Source organism: Podarcis gaigeae (genome assembly GCF_964106915.1).
Source record: "Podarcis gaigeae genome assembly, chromosome: 7".
NCBI classification, from domain to species: Eukaryota; Metazoa; Chordata; class Lepidosauria; order Squamata; family Lacertidae; genus Podarcis; species Podarcis gaigeae.
The window spans coordinates 79,528,946-79,555,592 of NC_139683.1; the positions used below are offsets into that span (position 1 = coordinate 79,528,946).

Below are 26,647 nucleotides of genomic sequence, written 5' to 3' on the forward strand. Positions count from 1 at the left end.
GGAGAAGGGGGAAAAACTCTATGGTGGAAACCCCTCAGGTGCTTCGCTGTGGGAGCTGGGATAGAAAAGGCCTTCGAGCTTCTGGCCGGAACTGCAGTCTCTGTGTTGATTCTGTGGGCGTGGACGTCGGGGACGCAGGCGCAGTAGGAAGGGAAGGGAAGGTGCGTTTAGGTTGCTCAACTACCAAGGTGGGTCCTGTTTTGGGGGGGCGGGTTGTGCAAAGAAGCCGTCTCGAGTCTTGTCAGGGGGGAAAAGGCGGGGTATAAATATCATATACTATAAATACATATATATTAAATATAGCATATTTTATATGTTTATAAATAATGTACTATATTATACATTCTCGTATACAGTATATGGCTTTTTTCAAAATAATGGGGTGCATTGGGGCGACTTCAAAAGCATCAATCAGCGCTCTCCCCATTCTTTGGAAGTAAGACAGAGATTCAAGCAATTGTCCACGTTTTCAATACTACTTTGATCTTTAAGGAGGGCCAGTTTTTTGTTTTAAAAAGTAAATAAAGCATATTATAGAATCATAGAACTGTTGAGTTGGAAGGGATCCTGAGGATCATCTATTAAGTCCAACCTCCTGCAATGCAGAATAATCATTATTCCAATTATTATTGGAACTGAACATTGCATGGTGTTCACAGCAGAGACTTGCACACTTTTAAGGATCCCAGAACACTGCCAGGAGAGATTACTGGAGCAAGCCTATGACAGGGCACATAAGTTTCCACACCTCGTAAATCCTGGTTTGCCTTTCAGCGGTCGCTTTTAGGTATGGAATTTTCTGAGGTGCTCACAAAACTCATCCATCCACAAGGATCCCTTGCTTCAAGGAATGGAAAAACTCCAAGCAGAGAAAGGGAGACATAGGCAGGTGTCTCCACTGAAACGAATGGGGATAGCTACTTGCACAGAAGAGACCTGCATTCAGTCAGAATGCAGTGTGTCTCAAAACTATGCACTGTGTCTCAAAATTAATCTATACAGCCTTGAAGACTGGAAATTCACTCAAGACGCTCCATGCACCAAGTACTGAATAATTTTCTCGTGGCACCACAGAAAGTTACCATCCTACTAGCACTTGGAATATATATATAGCTGAACAGCTTAATCTGAACACTGTTTTGTTCCTACAGTATTACCTTATATTTTGATTTACTGATGTCAATCCCATGCCATTGTTTATGGTTATATAAAACCCCCCTGCAAATATCACCTTCCTTTGGCAAGTATTCTTGGGCTTGCAAACTTGGGCTTTTCTTCTTTTTCATTTTAAAGTACGTTTCTAGTCCTTGGAGGCAACAGCAAAACATATAGGAAATGGGTGGTGAGATATGGATAGCGAGTATGAAGCACCCCCCATACTTCCTTTCCCAGAAGCACAATACATAAACATGGAGTAAGTGCACTTAATTTGTGGAATTGATACAAGTAAACAGAATTCAGTTTCATGTTGGCAGCCTTTGGTTCTACCCGCTCCACTCCCTTTAGAACAGAACACACACAGCCCTGCTTTGTGCTGCAATAAGATAGCAAGTGCCAAGGCTTTTTCTTAATAAACTTTAATAATCTTTGCAGATCAGGTTGTCCGGGATAAAAACAAAAATTACAAGATACTGCATTTCTGCAAAATGCTACAGGAAAAAGCACAGCATCGCTGGCAATATCCCAGTGGTAAGACTGCTTGGATATTAAAAACAAAAACAAAGACCATCAATGACAGATAATTGTGCAACCAAACACATGTATTACCAGAAAATGCAGTATTTGGGGGTAAAATATGCTCCTGTACAGAAAAGTACACCATTATAAATATTGAAATGTGTAATATTTGCATGTCCCAGAGGATCAGGCACAAAAGACTCAAAATTAAGATCTTTGTACAGTGAATTAGAAGTGTTTTTGGCCATCTCTCATTACTATGCTCTTTTTATTTGGAATTTTGTGAAATATTTATTTAGAAATAAACCTCAAGTGTATCAACACATTTTATAGCCCAGAATGTCTAAAATGAGGTAATGCTGCAAAATACCAACGATGGACCTCTTGATAGATAGTCCAGTTGGATAGTCCAGTTCCACTTCTATTACACAATTCTACTATTCTACTGGGCATGAGCGTAGATTGTCAGAAATCTTGACTCCAACCACCACCTCTGCCCCCCAAACATGGAACCAGAACAGCTCTCGACATATTTCTGCTTTTTCATTCAAGCACAAAGACATATCCTGAAGACAGTAGACAAATTCCTTGGTAATCTATTCAATACACATAATTAAATATACATGATGTTCAAGGACACAGTCCTGAGTGGCCACACAACTGCATAGCATTAATGTTTCTCAATACAATAAACCTAAATCAATTTCTCACTGTTTTTGAATAGGATGTTGTGTGTTTTAAGCACACAACTGAACTGTACTTAAAGCTTCAGCATAGTTCCTTTTGTCTGTCTCAGAACTATTTACACTAAAAATGCATGTCTACCTGCAGAAAATAAGTACACGTATAAAAATATGAGAACTGGTGAACTTGATTGGGGGGGCCTCTTCCTTAGCGCTATCACTGTAAAGATCAGCTCTTTATTTTATTTTTGGTTCTCTTTCTGCTGTTGTTAATACTATAAAGGTTTTCTCCCATAGAATCTACTAATTTTCCCCCAAAACCTCTAGTGTTACTGCCATGCAAAATTAATGCTAACCATTTCTAGAATTACAGATGTTCATTTTTAATATGATATGGTACAAAGTCCATAGTACAAATTGCAACTTTGGTTGTAAGGAGGTTTCAGGCCACTCAAGAAAAAAGGAGGGTCTTTCACAGCAATGTTCCAGCCTTTATGTTCTCTGTGCTCTTGAATAAACTTGTCAGATAACCTTCTGCACTATTCTCTAGAGAGTAAATAAATCCTTGTAAGCATTTAAACTGTATAGCTTCAAAGATGTAAAAAGGAAATATTGGCTTATGCATTGGAAATGCATTCTTCCACAAACCTCTCAATTAGCAGATTTAAGTATTCCTGCCACTTAGCTCTAATGAACTTTGATTTAAGTGCTTAGAAATTCATTAAAATTCTGTCTTTCAGTGCCAAGGAATTAATGCCTTCCAGCCAAACAAGCAATGCCAAAAACTGCTTGAAGGAGAAAAATTCTTCTTGATTTACCAGTTACTGTACAGTATTATAAACTTACACATGGAAAAAGATAATCAGGCAATAGAAAATTTACATCAGCTTTGATGTTATATAAAATGATAAAAAAATGAAGCTTATGTATTCTTGCCACAGCCACTTCACTGCTGACTGTCATGGTCATTTTGTTTTTATATTGATGAGCCCCCAGCTTTGCAAAAATTACATTTGGGAAATGGCCAGAGCCACCATAAAAATGCAACTGTTGTTGTTTTTTTCTTCCCCCAAAAAGTGTCTTGCCTCTTGCAGTATTGCTTTGTGGCACATATGTCAACAGAACAGCAGTCCAAAACAAAGTGGCAACTAGATTTAATAAATTAATATTCTTTTAAAGATGTACAATGAACATTCATTTTTTTAATTCAGGGTATTAGGGTATTGCTATTTACACATTTACAGATCTCAGCGCTGATAACTTCAGAGGTTGCAGGTAAAAGGTGCACAGCCTTGACTGCTTTCTGAACGCCATGAAAAAAAGTAAGCCAAAATTAAAAGATAAAAACCCAGCTGAGAGGATTGTTGGGAAAGACACCCAAAGAATGAAGACCAGTCAATGAAAAAGGACACAAAGGCAAGGGAAGATCAAGTAATTGCATGTGAGCGTTTCTATTCTTGTGATGACTGAGGGGGTGGGGCTGGTGTCCCTTGTTTTCCAGTTTTCCTTTCGTAATTCACAAGTCGCTGCCCAACAAGGTACCTATGATTTAAAAAAAAAAAAAAACCACCATTATGTTTGGTCATCACATGCCGTTCAAAAAAAAATAGTGGGCAGAGTAAATGGGGAAGTATTTTATTTAAAATACTTTGCTGATGGAAAAATTGCTTGCAGTCATTAAGATCCCAATAGCAAGTATATAGAATACATTTTTAAAGCTTCTTATATAAAAGGAATGGACATTCAAAGTAATAATAATAATAATAATTTTTTATTTATACCCCGCCCTCCCCAGCCAAGGCCGGGCTCAGAGCGGCTTACAAGCAATAATAAAAACAAGATGAATGGTTACAACTTAAAAACAAAAATAAAATACATTAAAATAATGGAACATTAAAATATTAAAATGTAGCCTCATCGCAGGAGGAGAAGGAAAAGAAAGGGGGGGAAAAAGAGAGAGGGAGGGAATCAAATTGGCTCCAAGCCAAAGGCCAGGCGGAACAACTCTGTCTTACAGGCCCTGCGGAAAGAAATCAGATCCTGCAGGGCCCTGGTCTCATGAGGCAGAGCGTTCCACCAGGCCGGAGCCAGAGTTGAAAAGGCCCTGGCTCTGGTTGAAGCCAATCTAACTTCTTTAGGGCCTGGGACCACTAGGGTGTTGTTATTTATGGACCTTGAGGCTCTCCGTGGGGCATACCAGGAGAGGCAGTCCCGTAGGTACGAGGGTCCTAGGCCGTGAAGGGCTTTAAAGGTCAAAAGCAGCACCTTAAATCTGACCCTGTACTCCACCGGGAGCCAGTGCAACTTGAAAAGCACTGGGTGAATATGCTCCCATGGCAGAGACCCCGTGAGGAGCCTCGCTGCAGCATTCTGTACCCGCTGGAGTTTCTGGGACAGCTTCAAGGACAGCCCTGCATAGAGCGAATTACAGTAGTCAAGCCTGGAGATGACCGTCGCATGGATCACTGTGGCCAGGTCGGGGCGGGAAAGGTAAGGGACCAATTGCTTGAAAGTAAAGTACAGAAAATTACGAATATTTTTATTTTGAACACCTGCTTGATCCCCTTTGCAAATTCCAAATGGGCAGGCAATGGGAGGAGGCAGGCAATGGCATACCAACACGAATCGCTTCACAGAATTTCTGGTGTTTAAGAAAAGCTTTCAGTTTTTCCAGCGCAGTGACATTATCATCTCTATTTAGACTCAGTAAATCTGATCCAGTATTCTGTCACCTCACTGTTCATCCCAGATACTTCAAAAAAGGTTTAAAATACCACTTTCACAATGCTCCAAAATCTATCCATCACTTCTAGCTTCCTAAAACTTTAGCATACTAGTATTACTGCCCCAGAACTGATGAACTTTACTAATGTAGGTACTCACTTGTCATTTTTAATGTGTTCATAAAGGCGCTTGAACTGACGGACCTGGAAAGATAAGATCCCCATCAAAACCACCACCATGAGCAGAAAAGGATAAATTCGACGTTGCACTAGGTTTTGCATTTCAGGAGTGACACCTGCAAAAAAGTTAACAAGAGCAAATGAGCTAAAGGTTAAAAGAAAGGCTTTACATTTCAAATATTGGAACTGGAGCAACCAACAAGCAAAATTCTACCAATATTAACCTCTTGATTCTTGCCTTTCATCCCATCAAGTGATACTGCCTTATGCTGCAGGGCTTGTCTCTTTGCTGTGGGTGCTCAGCGGCTGCTGGCTTATGTGAACAGAGAAGAATTTTTCCCGAAACCTCTTCTGCTTACTGGTATTCAGATTTTTGTCAGCAAATAGGTTGCCAGAGTATCAGAACATTTCTGTCTTTGAAAAGCCGAATTCATAGAAGCTGGACCTAATAAAGTTATGGCCTGTTTAATATCCAGTTTCATGTTTGGTTTATTACCATGTCACACACCCCACATATTCTGTAGGGACAACCATTTTTTATAATGGAAGCTCAGAACATGAACATGTTGGTTGTTGCTCAATAAGCCATTCTCCACTACCCTCTAGCAAGCTACTGCCACATACAGAACAAAATAAGTAATGCAGTGTTTTCTGGGGAAGGGCACATTACTTATCTACAAGGAGAAGCCACTGACTACAGCCACACTGCAAATGCTGTAAAGTCTTCCAACTAGTATTTGTAATTTAGTTCTATGATTCACCTGAACAGCTCTGAAATGGAGAATTCGAAGTACAAATAATTCTGAATCAATAATTCAATCTTGAATTCTGCAGCCATGTTTTTATTTGAGTGATTGTAAGTTCATTATGCATGGGATGCGGGGGGCGCTGTGTGTTAAACCACAAAGCCTAGGACTTGCCAATCAGAAGGTCGGTGGTTCAAATCCCCGCGACAGGGTGAGCTCCCGTTGCTCAGTCCCTGCTCCTGCCAACCTAGCAGTTCGAAAGCACGTCAAAGTGCAAGTAGATAAATAGGTAGTGCTCCGGCGGGAAGGTAAACGGCGTTTCCGTGCGCTGCTCTGGTTCGCCAGAAGCGGCTTAGTCATGCTGGCCACATGACCCGGAAGCTCTATGCCGGCTCCCTCGGCCAATAAAGCAAGATGAGCGCCGCAACCCCAGAGTCAGTAATGACTGGACCTAATGGTCAGGGGTCCCTTTACCTTGAAGCTCATTATGTCCTAGATATACCATATTTTTCTGTGTTTCCCCCAAATTTTTTAAGTTTAAAATTGGGGGTTGTCTTATACATGGAATGTATACATGGAAAAAATATTTCTTAATTTAGGGCTCAACAAATAGAGGTTGTCTTATACATGGGGGCATCTTATAGATGAAAAATACGGTACTTCCAAGGTGACAAATGACAATGGGTGGAATTCAAAATCACATTCTTCCAGTTCTTCCAGATGGAACAATCTCCCCTCTCCTCCCCCCATGTGTGGTTCAGGGGTTCTCCTGATGCCACCACCCCAAGCCAATTTCTGATATGCGCAGGGCGAGGGGAAAGGAGCCCAGTTGCACAAGCGGAAGCCCTTGTGCAGAGTTTCCACCAACGATGCTGGTTTGGTGAATCCCATTCATTAGGTCTTTCTTCTGAGTAGGGCTGCCCAATAGTGTTGTCACTGAACTCTAAAATACTAGCTATTTTGTGGTAGTAGCCCTACACCCCACCTGATTGTTGTTTATGTATTTTGTACAATTTCTGTATAAATATTCACATATTTAATAGGCTATCTTTGTTTACCTGAAATGATTCTTTTTAGGGTGATATTTTAGCCACCACCTTCAAATTTAGCACATATTTCTATTTCATTTTTAATGACCTAGAAGTACATTTCTTTGAAAACAAAAGCTGGGAATCTCTAAATTTCAGCTAAAGCCTACCAGCTGCTAAACAGCTTCAGGATCTATGTGTTGGCCAAAACTCTCCAAATGATGTAACATGATGGTTTTCACTGAAGCTAGCAAACGAAATACTTCTTGAACCTTTGGGCAAGATACAAAATGTGGTAAGTGAAGTACAGCTACCTAATGGACATGCTGGACAGAACACTCATTTGACATTCTCACAAAAGATTTCCCCCGATTCGTATCTTAAGCTGGGACCCACACAATGAAATCTGTATGCCCATCTGCACTTACCTAGTAAAGGTACAATACCAGAAGCAATGATGTAAGGTACACAAAGAGAAAGCAACAGAACTGAGATAACAGGCGCTGCAAGCTTCCGTATTATAAAGTGTAAGTCAATATTCCTAATTCCATTTGCATAAACCTGAAAAAATAAGACCACAGTCAAGATGCATGAAGGACGGCTGCCCGGCCCCTGCCATTAAACGTATTACATACAAAAATCTCCATATTTATGATTAAGAAGGAATGACAGCATTATAGCATTGAAATATTAGCATTAAATGTGGCAGTTAATATTTTAATATCAGCATTAGCATGTAAACGATGGTTTAGTGCTATCTAGATGAGCTGCAGGCTGAAGCAAGCCCAAACAAATTACTGAGCCTGCATATCTCCCCCTCCATGCACAGCCAGGAGCAGTTCTGCAGAAAGTAGTTTCACTTACAAATTAAGGTTGGCTTGCTGCCTCCTACAAACCAGGAATCCTGGCTTACAACAAACTCTATTAGTTTATGAAGCCAGTTTCATAACCCATGAGTTGAAGTTAACTTGTTTTGAAACTTAATACAGTTTGCTGCAAGCCAGGAACTGTATCCCTGGTTCATAGGACTCAGCATTCTTCATTCTTTAAAAGCAAAGCTATTGTTTGCAGACACTTTGCTTGGGCAAACTGTATCTCATCCACATAGAGCTAAACCACAGTTGAGTTTCCACGTACGGTGGTAGCTCTGCATGCGAACGGGATCCGTTCCGGAGCCCCATTCGCATCCTGAAGCGAACGTAAGACGCATCTGCGTGGATCGCGATTGGCGGCTTCCACGCATGCACGTGACATCATTTTGAGCGTCTGCGCATGTGCGAGCAGCGAAACCCGGAAGTAACGTGCTCCGTTACATCCGGGTCGCCACGGAACGCAACCCAAAAATATTTAAGCTGAAGCGTATTCATCCCGAAGTATGACTGTATCACTAAACAGGTGTTTTAGTATATAAATCAACTAAAGCGGATTTGGGAAGGAGAGGGGGAGGTTTTGTTGCACAGACAACAAACCTTTGTGCAAATGGGAAAACTTGGTTGGACACAACCCATTATTTCTGTCCTAATAATCAAGATCATTTTTTCTCCCAATATCTAGAAATAAAAATATACAGTAATAAAACAAAAAGCTCAACACAGATAGAAACCTAAAATTGGGGGAGTGGGGACACCTGGGAACAGAGTATGTGTTAGCTGCTGCCTCATTTGTTTATATAAACGGGGGGGGGGGGAATGTACAAGGAAACAGGCATGTGTCTCCAAGGAGCTGTGCATTCTGTATTATGGGCCCAATTCTGTGGAACTCCCAGTCAGACAGCTGCTCTTCCTATTGATCATCCAGCACCAACCGAAGACTTTTTTTTTTATTCCAGCAGGCATTTTAATTGAAGTCTTATTTTATAGTTTTAACTGACTTTTACCCTTCTGCATTGCACACCATTCAGAGATGACTGTAGTTAAGTAGTATATAAATTGTTCAAATAAAATAAATACACTTTAATAATTTCAAGTTGTTTTTAAGTCTATAATACGTGTTTTTGGTACTGTAGATGCCTCCATTATAGTGCATATGTTAAAAAAAAAAAAGGAAAGTATGTTTTGTACTGTGTGTGCAAGGTTTGGTTATGGCTTATACCATGTGGCCATTAGAAAACCATTGTAAAATTACAATACAGTTGGTTTTAACACATACTGGCATTTCAGTTTTTAAAATGATACAACCAAGGGTATTATATGTTGAAGATGCTATAATAAGGATGATATTTTTCACATTTGCCATGTTCAGATGATAATGGTTTAACAGAGGTGTGAATAACCCTTCCCATAACCAAACCAGGAAATCTACAGATATTTAGTTTCCTGTTATATCTGAAGAAGGAAACTGTGGCTAATGACTCTGCAGCAAGGCAGAATATGAAGTCATGGTTTCAAGTGGGCTTCTAGCTTATTCCAAAATTGTTTGTCAAAGTTTCCCAGTTCAGACAAAACGGAAATTATAGGTAATTTAAGACTTCCTCAGTTGTTTGCTAGGTTATACTGAGGAACAAAGCATCTCATTGAGCCAGGATATGATCATCTGAACAAGGTAACAGTAAAAGCAGAAATAAAACTTAGAAGGTATAGAGACAAGGCATGTTCAACTCATGGAATCAATAAGAAACATCCTTTGGGGAAAATATTTGATAAAAGTGTGCCTTATATAATGAGAAAGGTTTCTATAGTGTTAGTTGTTGCAATTTGTTTAACACTTAATTTGTTTGTTATATTTGCTTTGGGAAAAAACGAACCAAAAGTAGCCCTGTAAAATTTACTTATATTTTCTCCCTGCTTTTTCCCTTAACACTAGTGACTTCCCTTCTGTGAAAAACCTTTGTCAACTTTTGTCACATTCTCCTCTGAGTGGTAACCCAATGTAATGTTATGCTTTTGGAGAGTGTGGGGAGAGACGAGAGCTATTTTGCAGCTTCTTGGTCAGGAAAACACAGTTCCAAACTGAAAATTCAGTAATACTTTATGGGTATCAAGCCAAAGTCTCCCAAGCGAGAGAACAGATGCTAAGTTTTAGAGGTAGCTAAGGAAGAAGTAAACAGAATAAACCAGGGATAAGGGACCTAGAGTCCTCCAGATGTCATCAGCCACAGCCAATATAGCCAAAATGTAAGGGACGGTGCAAGTTGCAAACCAACAAGCTCTGAAAGGCCACAGGTTCCCTAGTATGGGCAATTTAATGGTCTGTATGTTTTGTTTGCCTCCCTTGCACCAAAGAAGCAGTTCTTACCTGTTCAATAACAGTTTTCAGCCACCACTGAGGGCCCATCAGAGTTATGGCAGCAATTATTTTGGCATGCAGAACACCAAGAGCCCAGTCCTAAGTCAAAACGAAAACAATTATTATTTCTATACCATCGTCAATATGCACAGTGATTGTAGAGTAAAACTGGGCAGGCTCTTACATACACACCCAAAACTGTTGCTTATAATTTGCTAATGTAGGGAAATTGCTAATACAAAGGAAGGGGAGGAAAATAGATGCAGGGACATATGTGAAATTAATGTGTGTTATTTTCGTCACACATATTTAGAGTTAAGTTACAAATGTGAATGTCGCTTGATTTTATGTAAATCACCTTAAATACTTTTTTTATGAAAAGGCAGGGAATATATAAAAATAGCCCTATGTTCACTTTGAGTTTCAGTTACAATGAAGCTCACAGTTCTAAAGCTACATTCATTAGTTTAATTTACTGCAAAAGACAACAGTTGGAACTATTGAAGTTTTATTCATTCATTCATTCTCCGCCTTTTTCCCTGGCGGAGCTCAGAAGCCTAATTTCTACAACAGCAATTAAAACGAAAAGTACAGAGTTTACCTGCCATGGGTAGAATAGCGGTGTCTGGTCCAGGGGAACTCTCAAAGGAGCAACAATAACCAGCTCAAACAAAAGTCCAAGCAAAAGCGGAACTACACCTGCCAGCAATATAGCAACTATTAATGTCTTCATTATCTAAAAAGTAAAAAAAAGAGAGAGAAAACTTAATTTAGTGACACTTCAAAACCTTGTGTCTGTACTTACACAACATCACAATAAAACGGAGTGCAAAGAGAAACAAATATGCAGAACCAGATTTAGAAAGGATTTAGTGGGTCCCCTCTAGAGCAGTAATTTCTAAGGCAGCTGCCTCTGACAAAATGTATCCGAGAAAGCGCAGAGAGAGTAATGAAGGAAAGGAAGTCTACTTTCCTTCAGCTGGCACATATGAATGAGAGCTCACTAGGGTTCATACCTGGGGTCAGTTGTCAATGCTACAACTCTTCCCCAAAATATGTGAAGGCAAAGTACGGAAATTTCTGCTACCAGGTGCTGAGCGAGGTTCAGCACTAAATAGCCTTTGCCAAAGTCTCCACTCCAGCTTATGCTCAGAGGACAAGAGTTCAAAGGCAGGATTGAGAAACCTAGGCTCTCTCCTTCAAGAAATTAAAGAGTGGTTCTGGTCTTTCATTACCCTCCAACCTTTGTTGCCCAGATCTGGTGAATAACTGAAGGCCATGAAGTCTATGGCAGTTTGGGGGGGGGGGGGGAAATGCTACAACTAATTATTTCTTTGATTTCCTCTTTCTAGAGGAGGCCCATAGTGGAGGAAACATATTTGTCACAGTTGCTTCTTGAATAGATAGAAAAACACTCCCTCCACATCAATTAAGTAATAATAATAATAATTTATTTGCACCCCGCCCATCTGGCTGGGTTTCCCCAGCCACTCTGGGCGGCTTCCACAAAGACCAAAAATACACTAAGATGTAAGTGCTTCCCGAAACTTAAAAGAAATGCATTTTTTCAGATGACTTACCATGAGGGACCATTCCTTAACTTTCTGAAAAATCACTTGGCGGCCCTGTGGCATCCAAGCAACAAGCACCGTCACCGCCCGAATGGTAAGCCAGCAAACGTAGAGCCCACAAGCAGCTGTGTACAGTTCATGGATTTTGGCGGTCCCTGTCCAAAAGGACATCAGCCAACGGCCAGCGAATACTAAAACCAGAAACATTAATGAATATTTAAAAGAAACACACACTACCAGACAGCCATAGAATGATACGGGCCCAGAGAATTCATAAGCAGAGTAGCTTCAGAGTTTTCTTTCACTCAATTGCAGCCCCCAGTGGCGCATGACAGCCGCTTTTGAATGGAGGGCAGTTTAAAAAGCAATTCGTAATATTGAATGGGAACTACTTGTTCAAAGAAAGTGAAGTAAAAAGTTACATTACGTTTTCACAAGCTGATTACATCCCAGCCACTAATTTGAATAGATCCAATTTTGTTTTAACCCTAGTATTAAATTTATTAACCACCTTGCACAAAGAAAAACCAAGTTAAGTAAAATCTGCAAAGCATTTGCCCCACTTTTCAGGAGCTAACAGAAGTCAGGTCAAAACACTCCCTGTTAAAATGATGTGTACCAAACGAATAGTGTCTGAATTCATTTTTCTTTAGAAAAGACATGTGGATGGTGGTTATTTGGTGCTTGAATCAGGAGATCTGGGTTCAGATTCCTGACCAAGCTTATTTAAGGCGGTCAGGAAGCCCAATCTTACATATATTTACTTGGATGTTAAATCTGCCCATGTTAAATGGGACTTACTTCCAAGTAAATATACCTAGAACTGTAGCTTTAAATTAACTAGCTGGCCCAATAAAAATTCATATTTACATTACATGAAGTCAGCAAGTTGAAGCAATTTCTAAAAACTTTTAGGCGTCAAAATGGTATTTTAGTAAGCACACATCATAACAGCCAAATATAAATATGAAAGATGCCAAAATGACTATTTACTTTCGTTTTTACTGAAATAACACTGGTCTAGATATTGATTTATGAAAAAAGATCAGCATATTCAAAGTCCACACAACAGAAGATACGCTGTTTTCTGCATTACGTTTTCCTATTTTATTTTTCCATTCAAGCAAATTAAAATTAAATAAACAAGGACATGTTAATAAGCAGCAGCAACTTGCTACTGGGAAATACATACCTGGTAACGTTAGGCAGATAAGACTTGCTATCAGTAGTGTTATACACATGAAAATGATTAACAAAAATATCTGAAAAACACAAAAATGAAGTGGAAAAATTGTAAAATCTATTTACAAAGAAAAAAGCAATAAAAAGGGCATTTGGAAGACACCTTAAAATTTAGCAATTTTATTCCAGTTGTATGAGAGCCTGCAGTCAAAAGTAGAAAATATATGCCTGAAATACCCTGTGTGCCTAGAAGTCACTGAAAGCATTTTGACAAAGCAACAGGCTCTGTGTCTGAATATAAGTAATTAACATTTCTGATTCTCCTAATGCCCAGATCTTAAGCATTTATTTTTTTACTCGAAAACTACTGTATGTAGTCTTGTTAGCTTTCTCTCCATGAGATACAGAATTTTAGACCTCCACATATACATTCAACCTGGAGAGGCGGACCTCAAGGCTAACTGAACATAAAGTGTCTTTCTCTTCAACTGGTCTGACAGCCACACAGTGAAGGATCATACCAATACCTACAATTACACATTTTGTTTTCAGACTGCTTCCATAATATACTTCCTGAAATAAAAGTCACACATCCCTTTTATTGTTGTTCCTTTATGTGATGCCAATAAGCCCCAGAGTGGTGGGAAACCATTCCTTTCTGTAAGAATCGAATGGGCAAACAAAGGAAACAAGATACTGAACACTCACAAAAATACTGCCTTTAGAATTACTTGTTCCAGATATTGAAAAGAAATGAAGAATTAATTAACCAGATGCCAGTGAACTAAATTACATACAGTGGTACCTCGAGTTACGAATTTAATTCGTTCCGGAGGTCCGTTCTTAACCTGAAACTGTTCTTAACTAGAGGTGTGCTTTTGCTAATGGGGCCTCTTGCTGCCGCTGCACTGCTAGCACACGATTTCCATTCTCATCCTGGGGCAAAGTTCTCAACCCGAGGTAACTCTTCCAGCTTAGTGGAGCTTGTAACCTGAAGCGTTTGTAAGCTGAGGCGTTTTTAACTCGAGGTACCACTGTATTAAAACAGGGTTGGCTAATCTGTGCCCCCATCAGATGTTGCTAGACTACAACTCCCATCATGCCTAACTACCGACCATTTGAGCTGGGACTGATGGCTGTTGAGTCCAACATCTAGAGCAGAGCTTTCCAAACGTTTCATGCTGATGACACACTTTTGAGATGTGCATCATTTCGTGACACAGTAATTCAGTTTTACTTGCCAACTGGAGGTCAAACTAACCCCTTTCCAGCCCCGGAAGCATTCGCAAGATACACCTACACACTGCACCCGACACACTAACACGTCATGACACACCGTTTGGAAAGCTCTGATCTAGAGGGCCACAGGTTAGCCATCCCTGCTTTAAATGGACAGTTAGGACAACTCACCCTGAGTGGAAATTTTAAAGGCCGACGGTAAGGTTGAAAGCCAACAGGTCCTCCTTGTTGTAGTATGGCTTGGTGGGCTGCATGAAGACCTTCTCCCACAACTGGAATGGCATTATTATTGCGAGCAGGTTGGTTATTAGGCTGTTGGTTTGCATTGTTCTCATTCTCTTCCTGGTCTCCAAGTAAGTAAGAATGCAGATCCCTGAAAAAACATTTTTTTAAAAAAAATGTGAACCAACTTGGCTACCATAAATGTTCCTATTAGTGTTTAATGAATATATAGGTATGATGATTAAAAGCACGATAATACAGTGGTACCCCTCTTGTTATGTATCCTTTGGGATACGGACGCAGCAAACCCGGAAGTATATTTCCGGGTTTCGCCACACGCACATGCGCAGTAGCAGTCTATCAAGCCATGCGCGTGCGCAGAACAGGCACCTCTGGTTGCGGAAACCTCAGGATCCTACCGGAGCTCTGGAACGGATCCCGTCCGCAACCAGAGGTACCACTGTAATGACACAGAATAGCTATCAAAGGCCACTGAAATCTGTTGTGCTTTCACAACTGTTTTTACCATGCTACATGGTTCTGAAACCAAACGTCTCATTACTAACTGATTGGAACAGCAAAAGAAAAACAACAGCCCTAAATGCAGCATCACAGATCTGGAATGAAGATGATCACACACCCTACATGGAATAGGATTCAAATAAGCAATGTGAGTGACATCTCTAATTCCAAGCATTACAGGGCAGGATAACTAGTGTATTGTCCTATCTAATTATTAGTATTTTAAGCATTTATTAATTCTTCTTCAACCGGAAAGGAGCCTAGAGCGGCTAGCAAATCAGTAAGAAACAAAAGAGTTCCCGTCCCTCAGGCTTACAATATAAAAGGTAAAAAATACAGAAACAAAAGGTAAAAGGGATGGGGAGGTCAGAAGGAAAACAAACTCAAGCACCAGTTCTTTAAGGTACAGTGGACCCTCGGGATACAAACTTAATTTGTTCCAGGGGTCCATGTGCACCCTGAAAAATCCATATCCAGAAGCGCTGTTTCTGTGCATGCGCAAGCAGCAAAACCTGGAAAAATACTTCCAGGTTTGCCGCTTTCACAACCCAAAGTTTACATTACTTGAGAGTAACCCGAGGGTCTACTGTACAGTTCTTACAGCAGGGAGGGAAACTGTTCTGGTAGCCTGATGGAATAGCCATTGATAGATGGTGAAAGAAAGAGTAAAAGAGCCAAAGCTGAAATAGTCCTGTTCTTCCTCTGCTTCAGCCCGATGGAATGAAGTCTTAAAATAATTAGTAGTAGTAGTACTTCATTAATGTTTGGGCCATACCCCATTCACATAAAATAATTAAGATTCAGCAAATCTTAGGATCAGATTATCGTTTTCCCTCTCATCTGTATGTGTGCATGTTAAGTTTCTTCAGGAGTTGGTTAGCTTTCACACCAAGCCCTGACATCAAACATCCTATAAACATAAATTACTAGTCATTCCTACCCTCAAAGACTGCAGAAACCAGCTAAAAGCCTCATCTTACCATATATCAGAATTTTGATATATATTTATGAATTTTTTTTATATTGCTTCCCCCTTCCCTGCCTGAGAAAAACAGGTCCCTTCAAAGTGTCATGAAGTTCCATGGAAGTGAGATTTATAATTGACACTACTGAGCACCCCCAAAAATGGACTTCTGAAGAGCAAGACACCTAGAAGAGCTTAGCCTCTTATACCTGGGGTGATCACATCGGAAGCTGCGCCCAGGCTAACTGAGGCATTATAGGTAAGAGTAGAGAACACAAAAACAAAATTATTATGGTTTTTAATTAACGAAACTATTTCCCCTCTTGCATAACCATCAAACAGATAAATATTAGTAAAGCTGCACAACAATTTCCATTGGTACACTTATACAGACTAGCTTTTTAAAATATAGGTCATCATTAAAACCTCTGAATTTTTGCTATAAACACTTATTCTGCAGTATCTAAACATTCCATTTTTATTGTCTAGTCAACAAAAAACATGAAAGACATGTGGGTTATTTGTGCTTTATGGGTTCTTTACACTTACAGTAAGTACCCGGCAGTAACAGTCCATGCTCGTACAAGACCCTTCAACCACTGCCTTGTGTGTCCTTGTTCAAGCAAAGCTGGAAGCACCACCTGAAGCAAAAGTAGTTCTAGGGAAAGTTCACTCACAGGAGCATCACTGGGAAACAAATAAAGCAGCGATGTCATTAACAAATACCTGTTACATAGATATAAAACTGGTATTTTCTAAGGCATTGAACAACCTGCAGCCTAGGGCCACTGTTGGTTTATATCCTACCTTTCCCTCAAGTTGGTCCCCAACCCCATTTTGTGCAGCCCCAACAACCCCCCAAAGTTGCCCCATTCTTCCATCCCATTAGAGTTCCTTTCTTCCTGTTTGTTTTCTTATTTCCCCCTTGTCTTTTCCCTTTACTAGTTTCAGGAAAATGGTAAAGGACAGTATTTTATTTGAATAAAAATAAATTGATGGTTTCCCCTGGTTTTATTACTTGGAGGGAAAGGTGGTGGAGTAGCACACTAGCATCAGAAAGGCATTACTTGCTTTCCAAAACAGTAGCTATTGTATTTTTAAAATCATCTGCATACTTATTGAGAGTAACCCCATCAAACCAAGTAGAGATTACTTCTGAGTAGGACTGGAAATTCTAATTTGACGTGGCCATAGTGAAAACTGAAACATGGTGGTTTTTATTCCATATTAGTTAATCCAAAGCACTTTGGTGGCTTCACCACCATCTGAATGCATGCCCTCAACATAAAAAAGGTCGTCCACCTGTTTTATAGCTAGGATTCTTGCCTGGTTTGAAAGCAATACTGAACTATGATTTGCTGTTATGTGCAGAAGCTTTGTGCTCTCCATATTCTCTTCTACCACCACTGATCTGGCCACTAGGAGATCAGAAGCTATCATCTGTTTTCATCTGGTTCATCATTATGTCCAAATTCAAAACTATGGTTAATCCTAATGGTAATTTAGAAAAGCTAGGATTGTAAACTATGGTCTGTTTAGTTAAAGTACAGTTAAGACTAATAACAGTTTGTCCTGATTCAGACATAACAAACAGTGGTTAGTTATGTCCATGCCGGAGGAGTGGAAAGAAAGCTTGCAAACCTAAGAACCATTCATGTAATGAAAAACCAAGGTTTAGCATTATGTCTGAACAAGATCCTTGTATAGTTGGTATACTGGAACACAGTTTACTGAACAAACACAGCCAACGGTTTGTTTAAAATATGCACATATACATTTGCAGTAAAAGAACAGTAAAAGAAAATATTCCAAAAATAAATTACCTGTAGAGCATTACATTATATGGAAGAAAATGAGGCAGCAGATATTTAATAATTCGTATAGGAAGCCAAAGCATGAGCAAGACGATCGACCCGAAGACAATCTGCAACAAGGAAGATACTCTGTGTGACAGCCTTAATTTAAAGTCTATTTATACACTAGCAAAATGCATGGACTGGACAATCACGAACAAGTTATGAGGTTGTGCACTTCCTCCTCTGCTCTGTGCATTTTCTGTTCCTATCTGCTGCTAATCACAGTTTGCCATGACACTGAAATCAGAACAATCTGGTCAGCACTGAACTTAACAGTAAGACTCAGCAACCATTTTCAAGCCATGATTTCCAATTCTTTTTGCGAACAAGGGATAGCTAGCCACAGGCCACATTTGCACATTGTGCTAGGCCAAACCATAGCAGAGTGAATGTGTTGGTTCCTGAGGAGCAGATCAAAACTGCTTTGTTCCTCCGTGAGGTTTTTAGGTAACAGCTAAGCAAAGGTTTGGCTTAGTGTGTTGTCCAAACCTGGCATGATGGTTAAGGCCTTTCCTCCTTATCCAAAACCTGTAACCATAGAACAAATCTTGGCCACAGATGGTGCTTAGGAAGGAGAGACCTTAACCACAATCCCTTGGCTTAACTGTTGCCCCAAGATGACCTAAAAAGCCTAAGCAGGAGCAAAGCAAGTATGAGCTCCTGTCTGAGAGCCAGCACAGCGACACATTCACACTAAGCCACACTCTAGCTTAGTATGTCTTAATTTCTGAATGCCATGGTAAACCAAAGTTAGCACAAGACATGGAAGCTAGGAGAAGAGGGAGCATACTAGTTAACTGATTGTTTTTAGTCTTGCAAACTATGGTTTTGATAACTCTCTGCATCAAAAAACTGTTTTGTTTCTTCTTCTTTTCTTTTCAGTTTGCACAAGTTGTTCACACACCTAAGCAACATAATCTATGAATCAATAAATCAGAGCTCCATTGCAACAACCTGAAAGTACATTTTGGAATTTTCTGGCTCACAAGTTACATTATGGGCCTGCTACTAATATGAGATGCCAAAGAGAAAAAGAACCAGCTAAATATAATGTCTGCATTGGCATTTGGATAATTTACCTGTAGATGTGGGTTATCAAAGGGAAAAACCTATTTATGTCAAAATCTGGATACACAATTATTGGAAAATGAATCAGGAATGTTTACTATTTAGGCTGGGTTGTCACTTCTGCCTGGGATACGTACACACTAAATTTTAGACAATCTACAAAACTGAAGCGACTGGATTTATTTCTGACTCTTCTCCTGGCATCAATTTTTGGGGAAGCAAGCTAAAAAGGACTGGATATTTTGCCCCAAGAACCAAAATGTCTTGTGCCGTGTCTGCTTAGAATATAATATCTTGTTGTAACAAAACATTATTCTGTGCAATTGTATGCTTCCTAGTAATCTAAGTGACTTGAAGATTAGACATTTTCCACACAGGAAGCCCCATGTACTTGCTTTTAAGTAACATTTACATTATTTTCCTGTAATATGATCTACTTTTCCTTGGCACTGCTGAACAGTCTAAGCTGGTTCTTGCTGAATCATCATACTTCTGTAACTTATTTCAGCAGTAAGTTACACAGAAGAAAACTATGATACCAGCAAATATTTATAGAAAGGAAAAGAGACTTTTGGCCCCCATGGGTTGTATTCAACTAACTTTAACTCAGAATAGATTAATTGAAATTAGTTACCAAGATTTAGGCCTATTTCAATGTGTCTACTCTATGTAAACATGAACTGAATACAACCCAATATCTTTACATACAGTTAGTTATTTTGTTTGCTAATAAACAGAGAAACAAACATTAAAATTCTAAATAGAAACTGAATAGAAAAAAACATTGGTTGCTATACTTCTTTGAAGAGAAAATGGAAACATGTCTTTACCACTGATAAAATAAACCTCCTGAGATGTCTATAAATAGGCAGGTGAATCATTTCTTGAACTGGATTAAAGTCTGGATCATTTAAATTCCTCAAAAACCAGAGGACGCCAGGTCTCAATACCTGAAAAGAGAATATTAACATTTGAAAGAAAAATAAGTATAAGTAGGTTGATATTTGAAGGATTACAAGTTTTGACATTTCCCCCCAATAAATTATTACTATTAATGATAATAATAATACTTTATTATTTATACCCCGGCCATCTGGCTGGGTTTCCCCAGGCACTCTAGGCGGCTTCCAAAAAAATATTAAAATACTGTAATATATCAAACATTAAAAGCTTCCCTAAACAGGGCTGCCTTCAGATGTCTTCTAAAAGTCTGGTAGTTGTTGTTCTCTTTGACATCTATAATTAACATTATAGAGACCCTAAAGACTCCTTATTTATGTTCAATATGGTCTGCAGATTAACCAAAACACTACCTACCTCCTCTCAAACTAGTTTAAAACAACTGAGCCAGTTGTTACCTGAGGAGGTAACAGCTGAGTTATGTCCAAGAGAATTACACGGCTGAATTTTGTCGAACATGGCTCTCATGCTCCCTCTGTCATGTCAATTCCCCCCTCTCTTCCACGGCTTACTAGGCCCATTCCTGTCCTTCAGCCAATGGCACATGGACCACAAGGTGCAGAGGTTCTATGCATGGGTGAGGGGAAACCTTGAGGGTTCCCAGTTCTCACATTCAGTTCCCAGAAGCAGTGTCTGCAAGGAATACCCCCTACCCCTTCAGCTATACAATGCATGTTCTTACGCAGCAGGCCATGGCTCAGCAAGAGATGGTTCCCCACCCAGCAGCCAACTCTGCCGCCTGCCCTTACAAGCAATTTGTGCAATTTTTGATCAAACATAGAATCTGCCAGCAGCAGCCGTTGGACTGCTCTTGTTCCACTGCAGAATAGCAAGCATATGCAAGACTGACACTCTTTATTAAGCCAGTACAAGTTGTAGGGCAACACCTTGTCCCACCCTACCAATTATTTCCTGTCAGCAAAGGCTGGTGAACAGAGGTGAACACAAAACTAGAAATGTGGATGACATTAGCCATTCCAGAGCCGCACTCTTTCAACATATGGGTTTAGAAAATCACACTTCAGTCAAACCATACCTCTCTCAGCAAGAGAATGAAGGAAGCAAAGTAGAAGACATACACCATTCCCACTAGCCAGTGTAGGAACATTGTAGTGCCAGGGGCTGACTGAAAGCTCAATTCTCTATCCTTCAAAGTAGCATCAAACATTTCCTATGGAAAAGTTAAAAGAGGCAAGTAATTCTTTTTAACTCTCAGCAACTAGTAAAATTGCATCATCTTTTATTTATACATAACAGCGAAGTTCTAAATATATATTTGTAGACAGCATTTAGCAATGGTGAAAAAACAATGCAGCCCTCGCACAACAAATCTTAACAGACAGCAGTATATACTATAAGATTTTCCATAGCATATATATGTCAGTTTTCAGCACAGAACTGTAGCCTTTTAAAATGAATCACCTTTGGTATAAAATCACTAAGAAAGCCATTGGAGATGGAGGATTCGTAGTCTTTGGAGATGGTCAACCACATTTGCAGCAAAACTAGCTAACGATTATGGTGCAGCAACCTTATGGAGATGGTAGGGGGAGATGGAGAATCTGTGATGGGGCTACTGCCACTTCCTATGTCTTGCAGGCTCAATGAGGCCAGGCCAGGAGATGGGGATAAGATTCCTCACTGTCATATTCCATTTTCTTCCACCCCTCCTCCTCCGCCCAACTGAATGCAATGGGAGGGGATTAACTACCTCGATTCCAGCGTCCTTCCTGGGAAGCACAGGATTGTTCCTTTAATCTCATAATAGTCATAATAACCTGTTTGAACTATGCCTGGAGAACAAAGAGGCTTAGGATCCTGTGGACCCACCACCTCCCTTTACACAGCTGGTTTTTGCTTCCATCACTAGCAGGACAGCAGTGGACCCTTTAACCCTCTCTTCTCCACCAGCAGAACAGCACTTCCGCTGCAAAAAGATGGGTCCAATAATTTCTTAATAGTCGTAACTTCTTTTTGCATTACTGGTCCTATTTAACAGACACAACCTACATAAGCAACCCTCCTCCTGACTGCCCCTTAGAATGCAGTGATAAATGTCTGTCTTCTAATAAATGCTAATCTTACCAGAGAGCATATGTCCAGCCACCAGCCACAGATGAGGGGGAAAACACCAATTTCTACCACCACTAACAATGACACCTGCAGAGGGGGAAAGACAGGGTTTTTTTATTTGGACCAACTACTGAATATTGATTTGTTATATTAAATAGACCTGCTTATTAAGGCTAGAATACCTTGACAACTATATAGCACACTCCAAGCAAGCGACGTGATCTTTGAAATTTTACAAGTGCCGCCAAGCCCTGTATAAATATGGTCAAGGAAAGTGAAATACTGGTTTGTGAAGCAGAGGGCAGAAGAAGTTCATAGGAATGAGTACTGGGCAACCAGAAGCCTGGAAATAGGTAACTGGTTGAAGGGGAAAGTATTCACTTAAATATATATTTAAACAATGTTTGAAAACCGTAAGATATTCCTCACAAACACATATGGTCACTGTGGACCCAACACTTGGTACCCCTTAACTACAGTTGGGAGATCTGAAATGGACCACAGGAATGCACACTTCCTTTGCCCAGACCTTCCTCTCTCTGCAGCAAATGTCCTGCTCTTAATTCTTACATCAACCCCAACATTGTTAATGATAAAAGTTATCAAGAGTTCCTTCTTAACTAAAACTTGGAATCAGGTTTTGGAGTACGAAAGCCTTCTTAAGAAGGAACCCTAGTAAGCTTGACAGTGGTTAACATTGCTACCGATGTAAGAAATCAGGGCAAGAGTAGAAGGAATTTGTGCCTCAACAGGAATGAGGTTGCTCCAATCCTACAGCATGATCCTAATATGTTACTTGCAATTATGAGTTTCCCAATGGTGCGCCCACACTGCTCCCATAAAGAGATAAAGACCAAAAATCATTGTTTCTTAGGCAAAGGTCGTGATTCACCTACCCAGCCCCATCAGAAGAGGCCCTGAATGAGGACTTCCACTTATGCAATGGGGCTTTCTCCCCTCTCCTCCCCACGCACCTGAGACTGTCTCTGGGGGTTGGGGGAACCCAAAGAATAGAACACGAGGGATTGCACCATCTAGCAAGCTGAAATGCTTGTGGAGACAAAACGTTCATCATAGTGCAACACTGAATTCCACCCTGTATACTTAGCAATGACCATCCATAGATCAAACACTGAAAACGTGCAGTCAGTACTTATGAAAGGATACATGACAAACTATTAGTGATACTGCCAGCAGTACATAGCCAACTATTGTCGTGATTAGGCCTTCAAAGTGAGATGCTTGAACCTAAAGAAAACAAAAGCATGTTTAGACTGTGAACTCCTTGGAGTAAAAATCTGTCATTTTTGCTTTCAAAGGTTTGTAAAGCACCAAGTACACTGATAGGGTAGAATAAAATATTTCAATACCACTTGTGACTACCAAAATGTGTTGATATTTTCAAGTTATCATTATTTTATACTTCCAACCTCATCATCCCCAGCTAGCTACCATGGATCAATCACAAATTTTAACTGTTATCTATGAAGGAGTCACATATTACCAACATAACAAGATCACTGTTAATGGGGAGCAGGAAATATTACTGTGAACGAGATAGAATCAGAAGTCTCAGAAATAAAGCTTGGTTTAAAATACAGGTTCACACATGAAGAAGGATTTAATATTCCATGTACAGTTCCACAAATTTTGGCCTGGTTTACTGGCTAAGCCATACTTTGTGGTTGCCACCATTTGTTCCTCTTTCCCAAGTCCTATAAGTATATGCAGAGAACTTGAGTAAGGGAGGCTTTGGGTTGGACTTTTGCAAAAGGTGGAAGCACCTTGCTGTGGTTGCCTTCCGTATAAGTCTCATTGGGAGGGAAATAAACTACTCCTTTCAACAAGGGGTGATTTCTATCCCTTCCTGCTGAGCTTTTGTGGGCAATGACAGCAGCAGCAGCAAAACCCTGCTGCTGCTTTCTGCAAAAGTCATGTTGTGGGACAAACTGTATAGTTTGTCTCCCGCATGTTGAGTTTTAAATAAATGCTTAAATAAATAAATAAATAAATAATATACTTACATATTCTTCAAAGCCTAGCCCAACAATAGAGAAGTGACCAATATGATAGGGACAAAACGCTAGGAGGGAGAAGGGAGAAAAAAAAAACTTAATGGAGTTTACTCTTTTTATCAATTCTCTGATGTGCGGCTTAAAATAATTTTTAATGAGCTAGCAAAAGGATAGAAATCTTTATGTGTTATCCGTTCAGCCAGCTACACAAAAGCAACACAAAAAGTTTTCCATCATTCTACCCCTAGAGCCCACAAGACAGCTGAAATTACTGAGATCCCCATCAGTCACAAAATGATGGCAGACTGACATAATCAGCAGGCCATTACTGAAATCATCTTCTACCGTTATCTAATCCATCTATAGGTAAAAGGTGAAGGTACCCCTGCCCGTTCGGGCCAGTCTTGCCAGACTCTAGGGTTGTGCGCTCATCTCACTCTATAGGCCGGGAGCCAGCGCTGTCCGCAGACACTTCTGGGTCACGTGGCCAGTGTGACAAGCTGCATCTGGCGAGCCAGCACAGCACACGGAACGCCGTTTACCTTCCCGCTGGTAAGCGGTCCCTATTTATCTACTTGCACCCGGAGGTGCTTTCGAACTGCTAGGTTGGCAGGCGCTGGGACCGAACGACGGGAGCGCACCCCGCCGCGGGGATTCGAACCGCCGACCATGTGATCGGCAAGTCCTAGGCGCTGAGGTTTTACCCACAGCGCCACCCGCGTCCCTCAATCCATCTATAAAACACTACAAAAGCACTCCATGCTTCACTTGTGCAGCTAAGGGATAGGGGAGGGAACAGAAATAAACCTCTGGTAAAAAAAAAAACAATTCTAAGATGTTAGGGCTGTGATGTCAAATTGATACCATTGTGTACTGTGATTTACACAGACTTACACCTTTTTAAACAAAAGAAATTTGAAATACTTCAAGTGCTTTTTTAATGCTTTTCACAGGCAACCAAACTTTTAGTTTGATTACTGGAAACATTGCACATTGGGAAAGGCATGCAAAGAAAATCAGAATTTCGTCTCTTGAGAATATTACAGAACTGTTGCTTAAAACTAATCCAGCTCTACTCTAATTTGGGCCCATATGCACAGCAATTACCCTGAAAGAACTGTAAATGCAGTTACTTACCAAAGACAAGTATGAACAGTGTGTTTAATGACACCACCCAGAATACATGTTCCTAAGAGAGAAAGAAGGGAACACTTCAGAAATGGCAATATCAAAGTATTTGAGAAGTAACTTAAATTTCTTATTTTGTGTTCTCATCAATCACCCCATTTTGCTACTAATTTGTAGGTAATGAAATGTTAAAGATTTTCTCAAATAAAAATTAATAATAATTTTTGGCCCATGTGTATTAGTTTTCCTGCTAACAAGACAAAGGATATTGCAGGTTCAAATTTTCAAAGAGACACAATATAAAGCACATTTTTTTCAAAAGTGCCTAGCATAATCACACAGGAATAAAGGTGCTATTACTTATTCTGATTCAATAATAAAATGAACTGAAAGTATCTGATATAGTAAGAAAATATACTGAAGATTATAGATCAAGAAGACAAACAGATGATCCGAGACACAATCCAACTACAGAGTTTTAGTGCAATAAAGCTTCACTTACTAAAAAAACTAGGGATCCATCAAGTCCAAGCATCTAGAAGTAAGAGATGATTTTGCTGTCAGTAACCAGAATCATCTACATTCACATAAGATTCAGCAGGCTCTGAAGTGTCAAGGACTGTTATCCCCCATCGTTTTTTACAATACATGGGAGAGGTTGCAGAGAACCACAAAGTTCCCTAGGCTCTCTTCCACTTTTTCACATTTTTGGAAAGAGGATTTAGTGAAGAGCAGGTTGGCACAGTCTGTTTAGCCCTGCCCTTATTCCATTCCTCACTACATGGCTATCTAGCCAGTTCATCCAACTGGGACAATTAGGCAGCAGCTTTTCAAACTTGACAATGTCAGGCTGGATCTGTTGCCAGGCAATACTGTGGCAAAGAACAGATAAGAAGAATGAGTCAAACTCATATAAGAATAAGCTTTAAGATCCGCCAGTCAGATGTTACATGAACCTGCACTCACCTGCCAAACAGCTGCTGCTTAGGCGATTCCCTAAATATATAACTAGCTTAAAACTGCGGATCAAGTTCAGAGAATTTAGCACATATAGGAAATGTGTTATTTTTATGTTCTTTGCAGTGCAAAGGAATAAAATGTTGAGTGGTAGGTGTAACAGCTCACACAAATGAGGGTGGGTTGTGTGTGTGTGTGTGTGTGTGTGTGTGTGTGTGTGTGTGTGTGTCAAAGGTCACATGAGTTTCTAGATGTCCAACAGAAATCATTCATGATTGCCGGCTTAGAAATCTCTCTCACAATAACCTTGACAATATTTTTTCTATATTCTCCAAGGGCAGCCATGTGCCTTAAGAAACTGTATTAAGCAGTGATACACAGGAACTAGGAACACAGTTGCCTAGTTACACAAGAAAAATGAATTTTACTCTGACAAAGCATGCCATGCGACCTCTGAAACCTCTTTTTCTTCTTCTTTTGTAACTTCAAGAGGTAACTGGGATCAGAGAAGCAGCATGAGGGAAGGGGACACTCAATTTTGTCATTGTTCACCACTTCCCAATTCCCAATTTGTCTTCACAAGCAGCTTTTTCACACTATATATTTCTCCTCTCCAACATACCCATTT

General features: G+C 40.0%; 1 protein-coding gene and 2 long non-coding RNA genes across 3 annotated transcripts in view; 2 read left to right on the forward strand and 1 right to left on the reverse strand.

Moving 5' to 3' along the window:
- Positions 1–40: 40 nt before the first annotated feature.
- Positions 41–5,734, forward strand: LOC310849486. The gene is made up of 3 exons (XR_014566920.1): positions 41–188; positions 775–1,044; positions 5,270–5,734. It is a non-coding gene; the product is annotated as an uncharacterized lncRNA (long non-coding RNA).
- Positions 1,562–26,647, reverse strand: part of MARCHF6 (membrane associated ring-CH-type finger 6) — a 44,277-nt gene continuing 19,191 nt past the window's right edge. The window contains exons 9-26 of the mRNA XM_083749683.1: positions 25,565–25,597; positions 25,072–25,123; positions 23,944–24,002; positions 23,087–23,167; positions 22,102–22,170; positions 21,932–22,006; positions 20,883–21,017; positions 19,717–19,836; positions 17,786–17,886; positions 16,512–16,649; positions 14,426–14,627; positions 13,026–13,095; positions 11,843–12,024; positions 10,864–10,998; positions 10,272–10,361; positions 7,466–7,598; positions 5,244–5,379; positions 1,562–3,902 (exon numbers count right to left, since the gene is read on the reverse strand). Of these exons, the coding sequence (XP_083605809.1) occupies positions 3,812–3,902; positions 5,244–5,379; positions 7,466–7,598; positions 10,272–10,361; positions 10,864–10,998; positions 11,843–12,024; positions 13,026–13,095; positions 14,426–14,627; positions 16,512–16,649; positions 17,786–17,886; positions 19,717–19,836; positions 20,883–21,017; positions 21,932–22,006; positions 22,102–22,170; positions 23,087–23,167; positions 23,944–24,002; positions 25,072–25,123; positions 25,565–25,597 (1,902 nt within the window). The 3' untranslated portion in view covers positions 1,562–3,811. The remainder of the gene's footprint in view (positions 3,903–5,243; positions 5,380–7,465; positions 7,599–10,271; positions 10,362–10,863; positions 10,999–11,842; positions 12,025–13,025; positions 13,096–14,425; positions 14,628–16,511; positions 16,650–17,785; positions 17,887–19,716; positions 19,837–20,882; positions 21,018–21,931; positions 22,007–22,101; positions 22,171–23,086; positions 23,168–23,943; positions 24,003–25,071; positions 25,124–25,564; positions 25,598–26,647) is intronic.
- LOC310849502 lies at positions 14,646–19,116 on the forward strand. The gene is made up of 2 exons (XR_014566936.1): positions 14,646–16,221; positions 18,701–19,116. It is a non-coding gene; the product is annotated as an uncharacterized lncRNA (long non-coding RNA).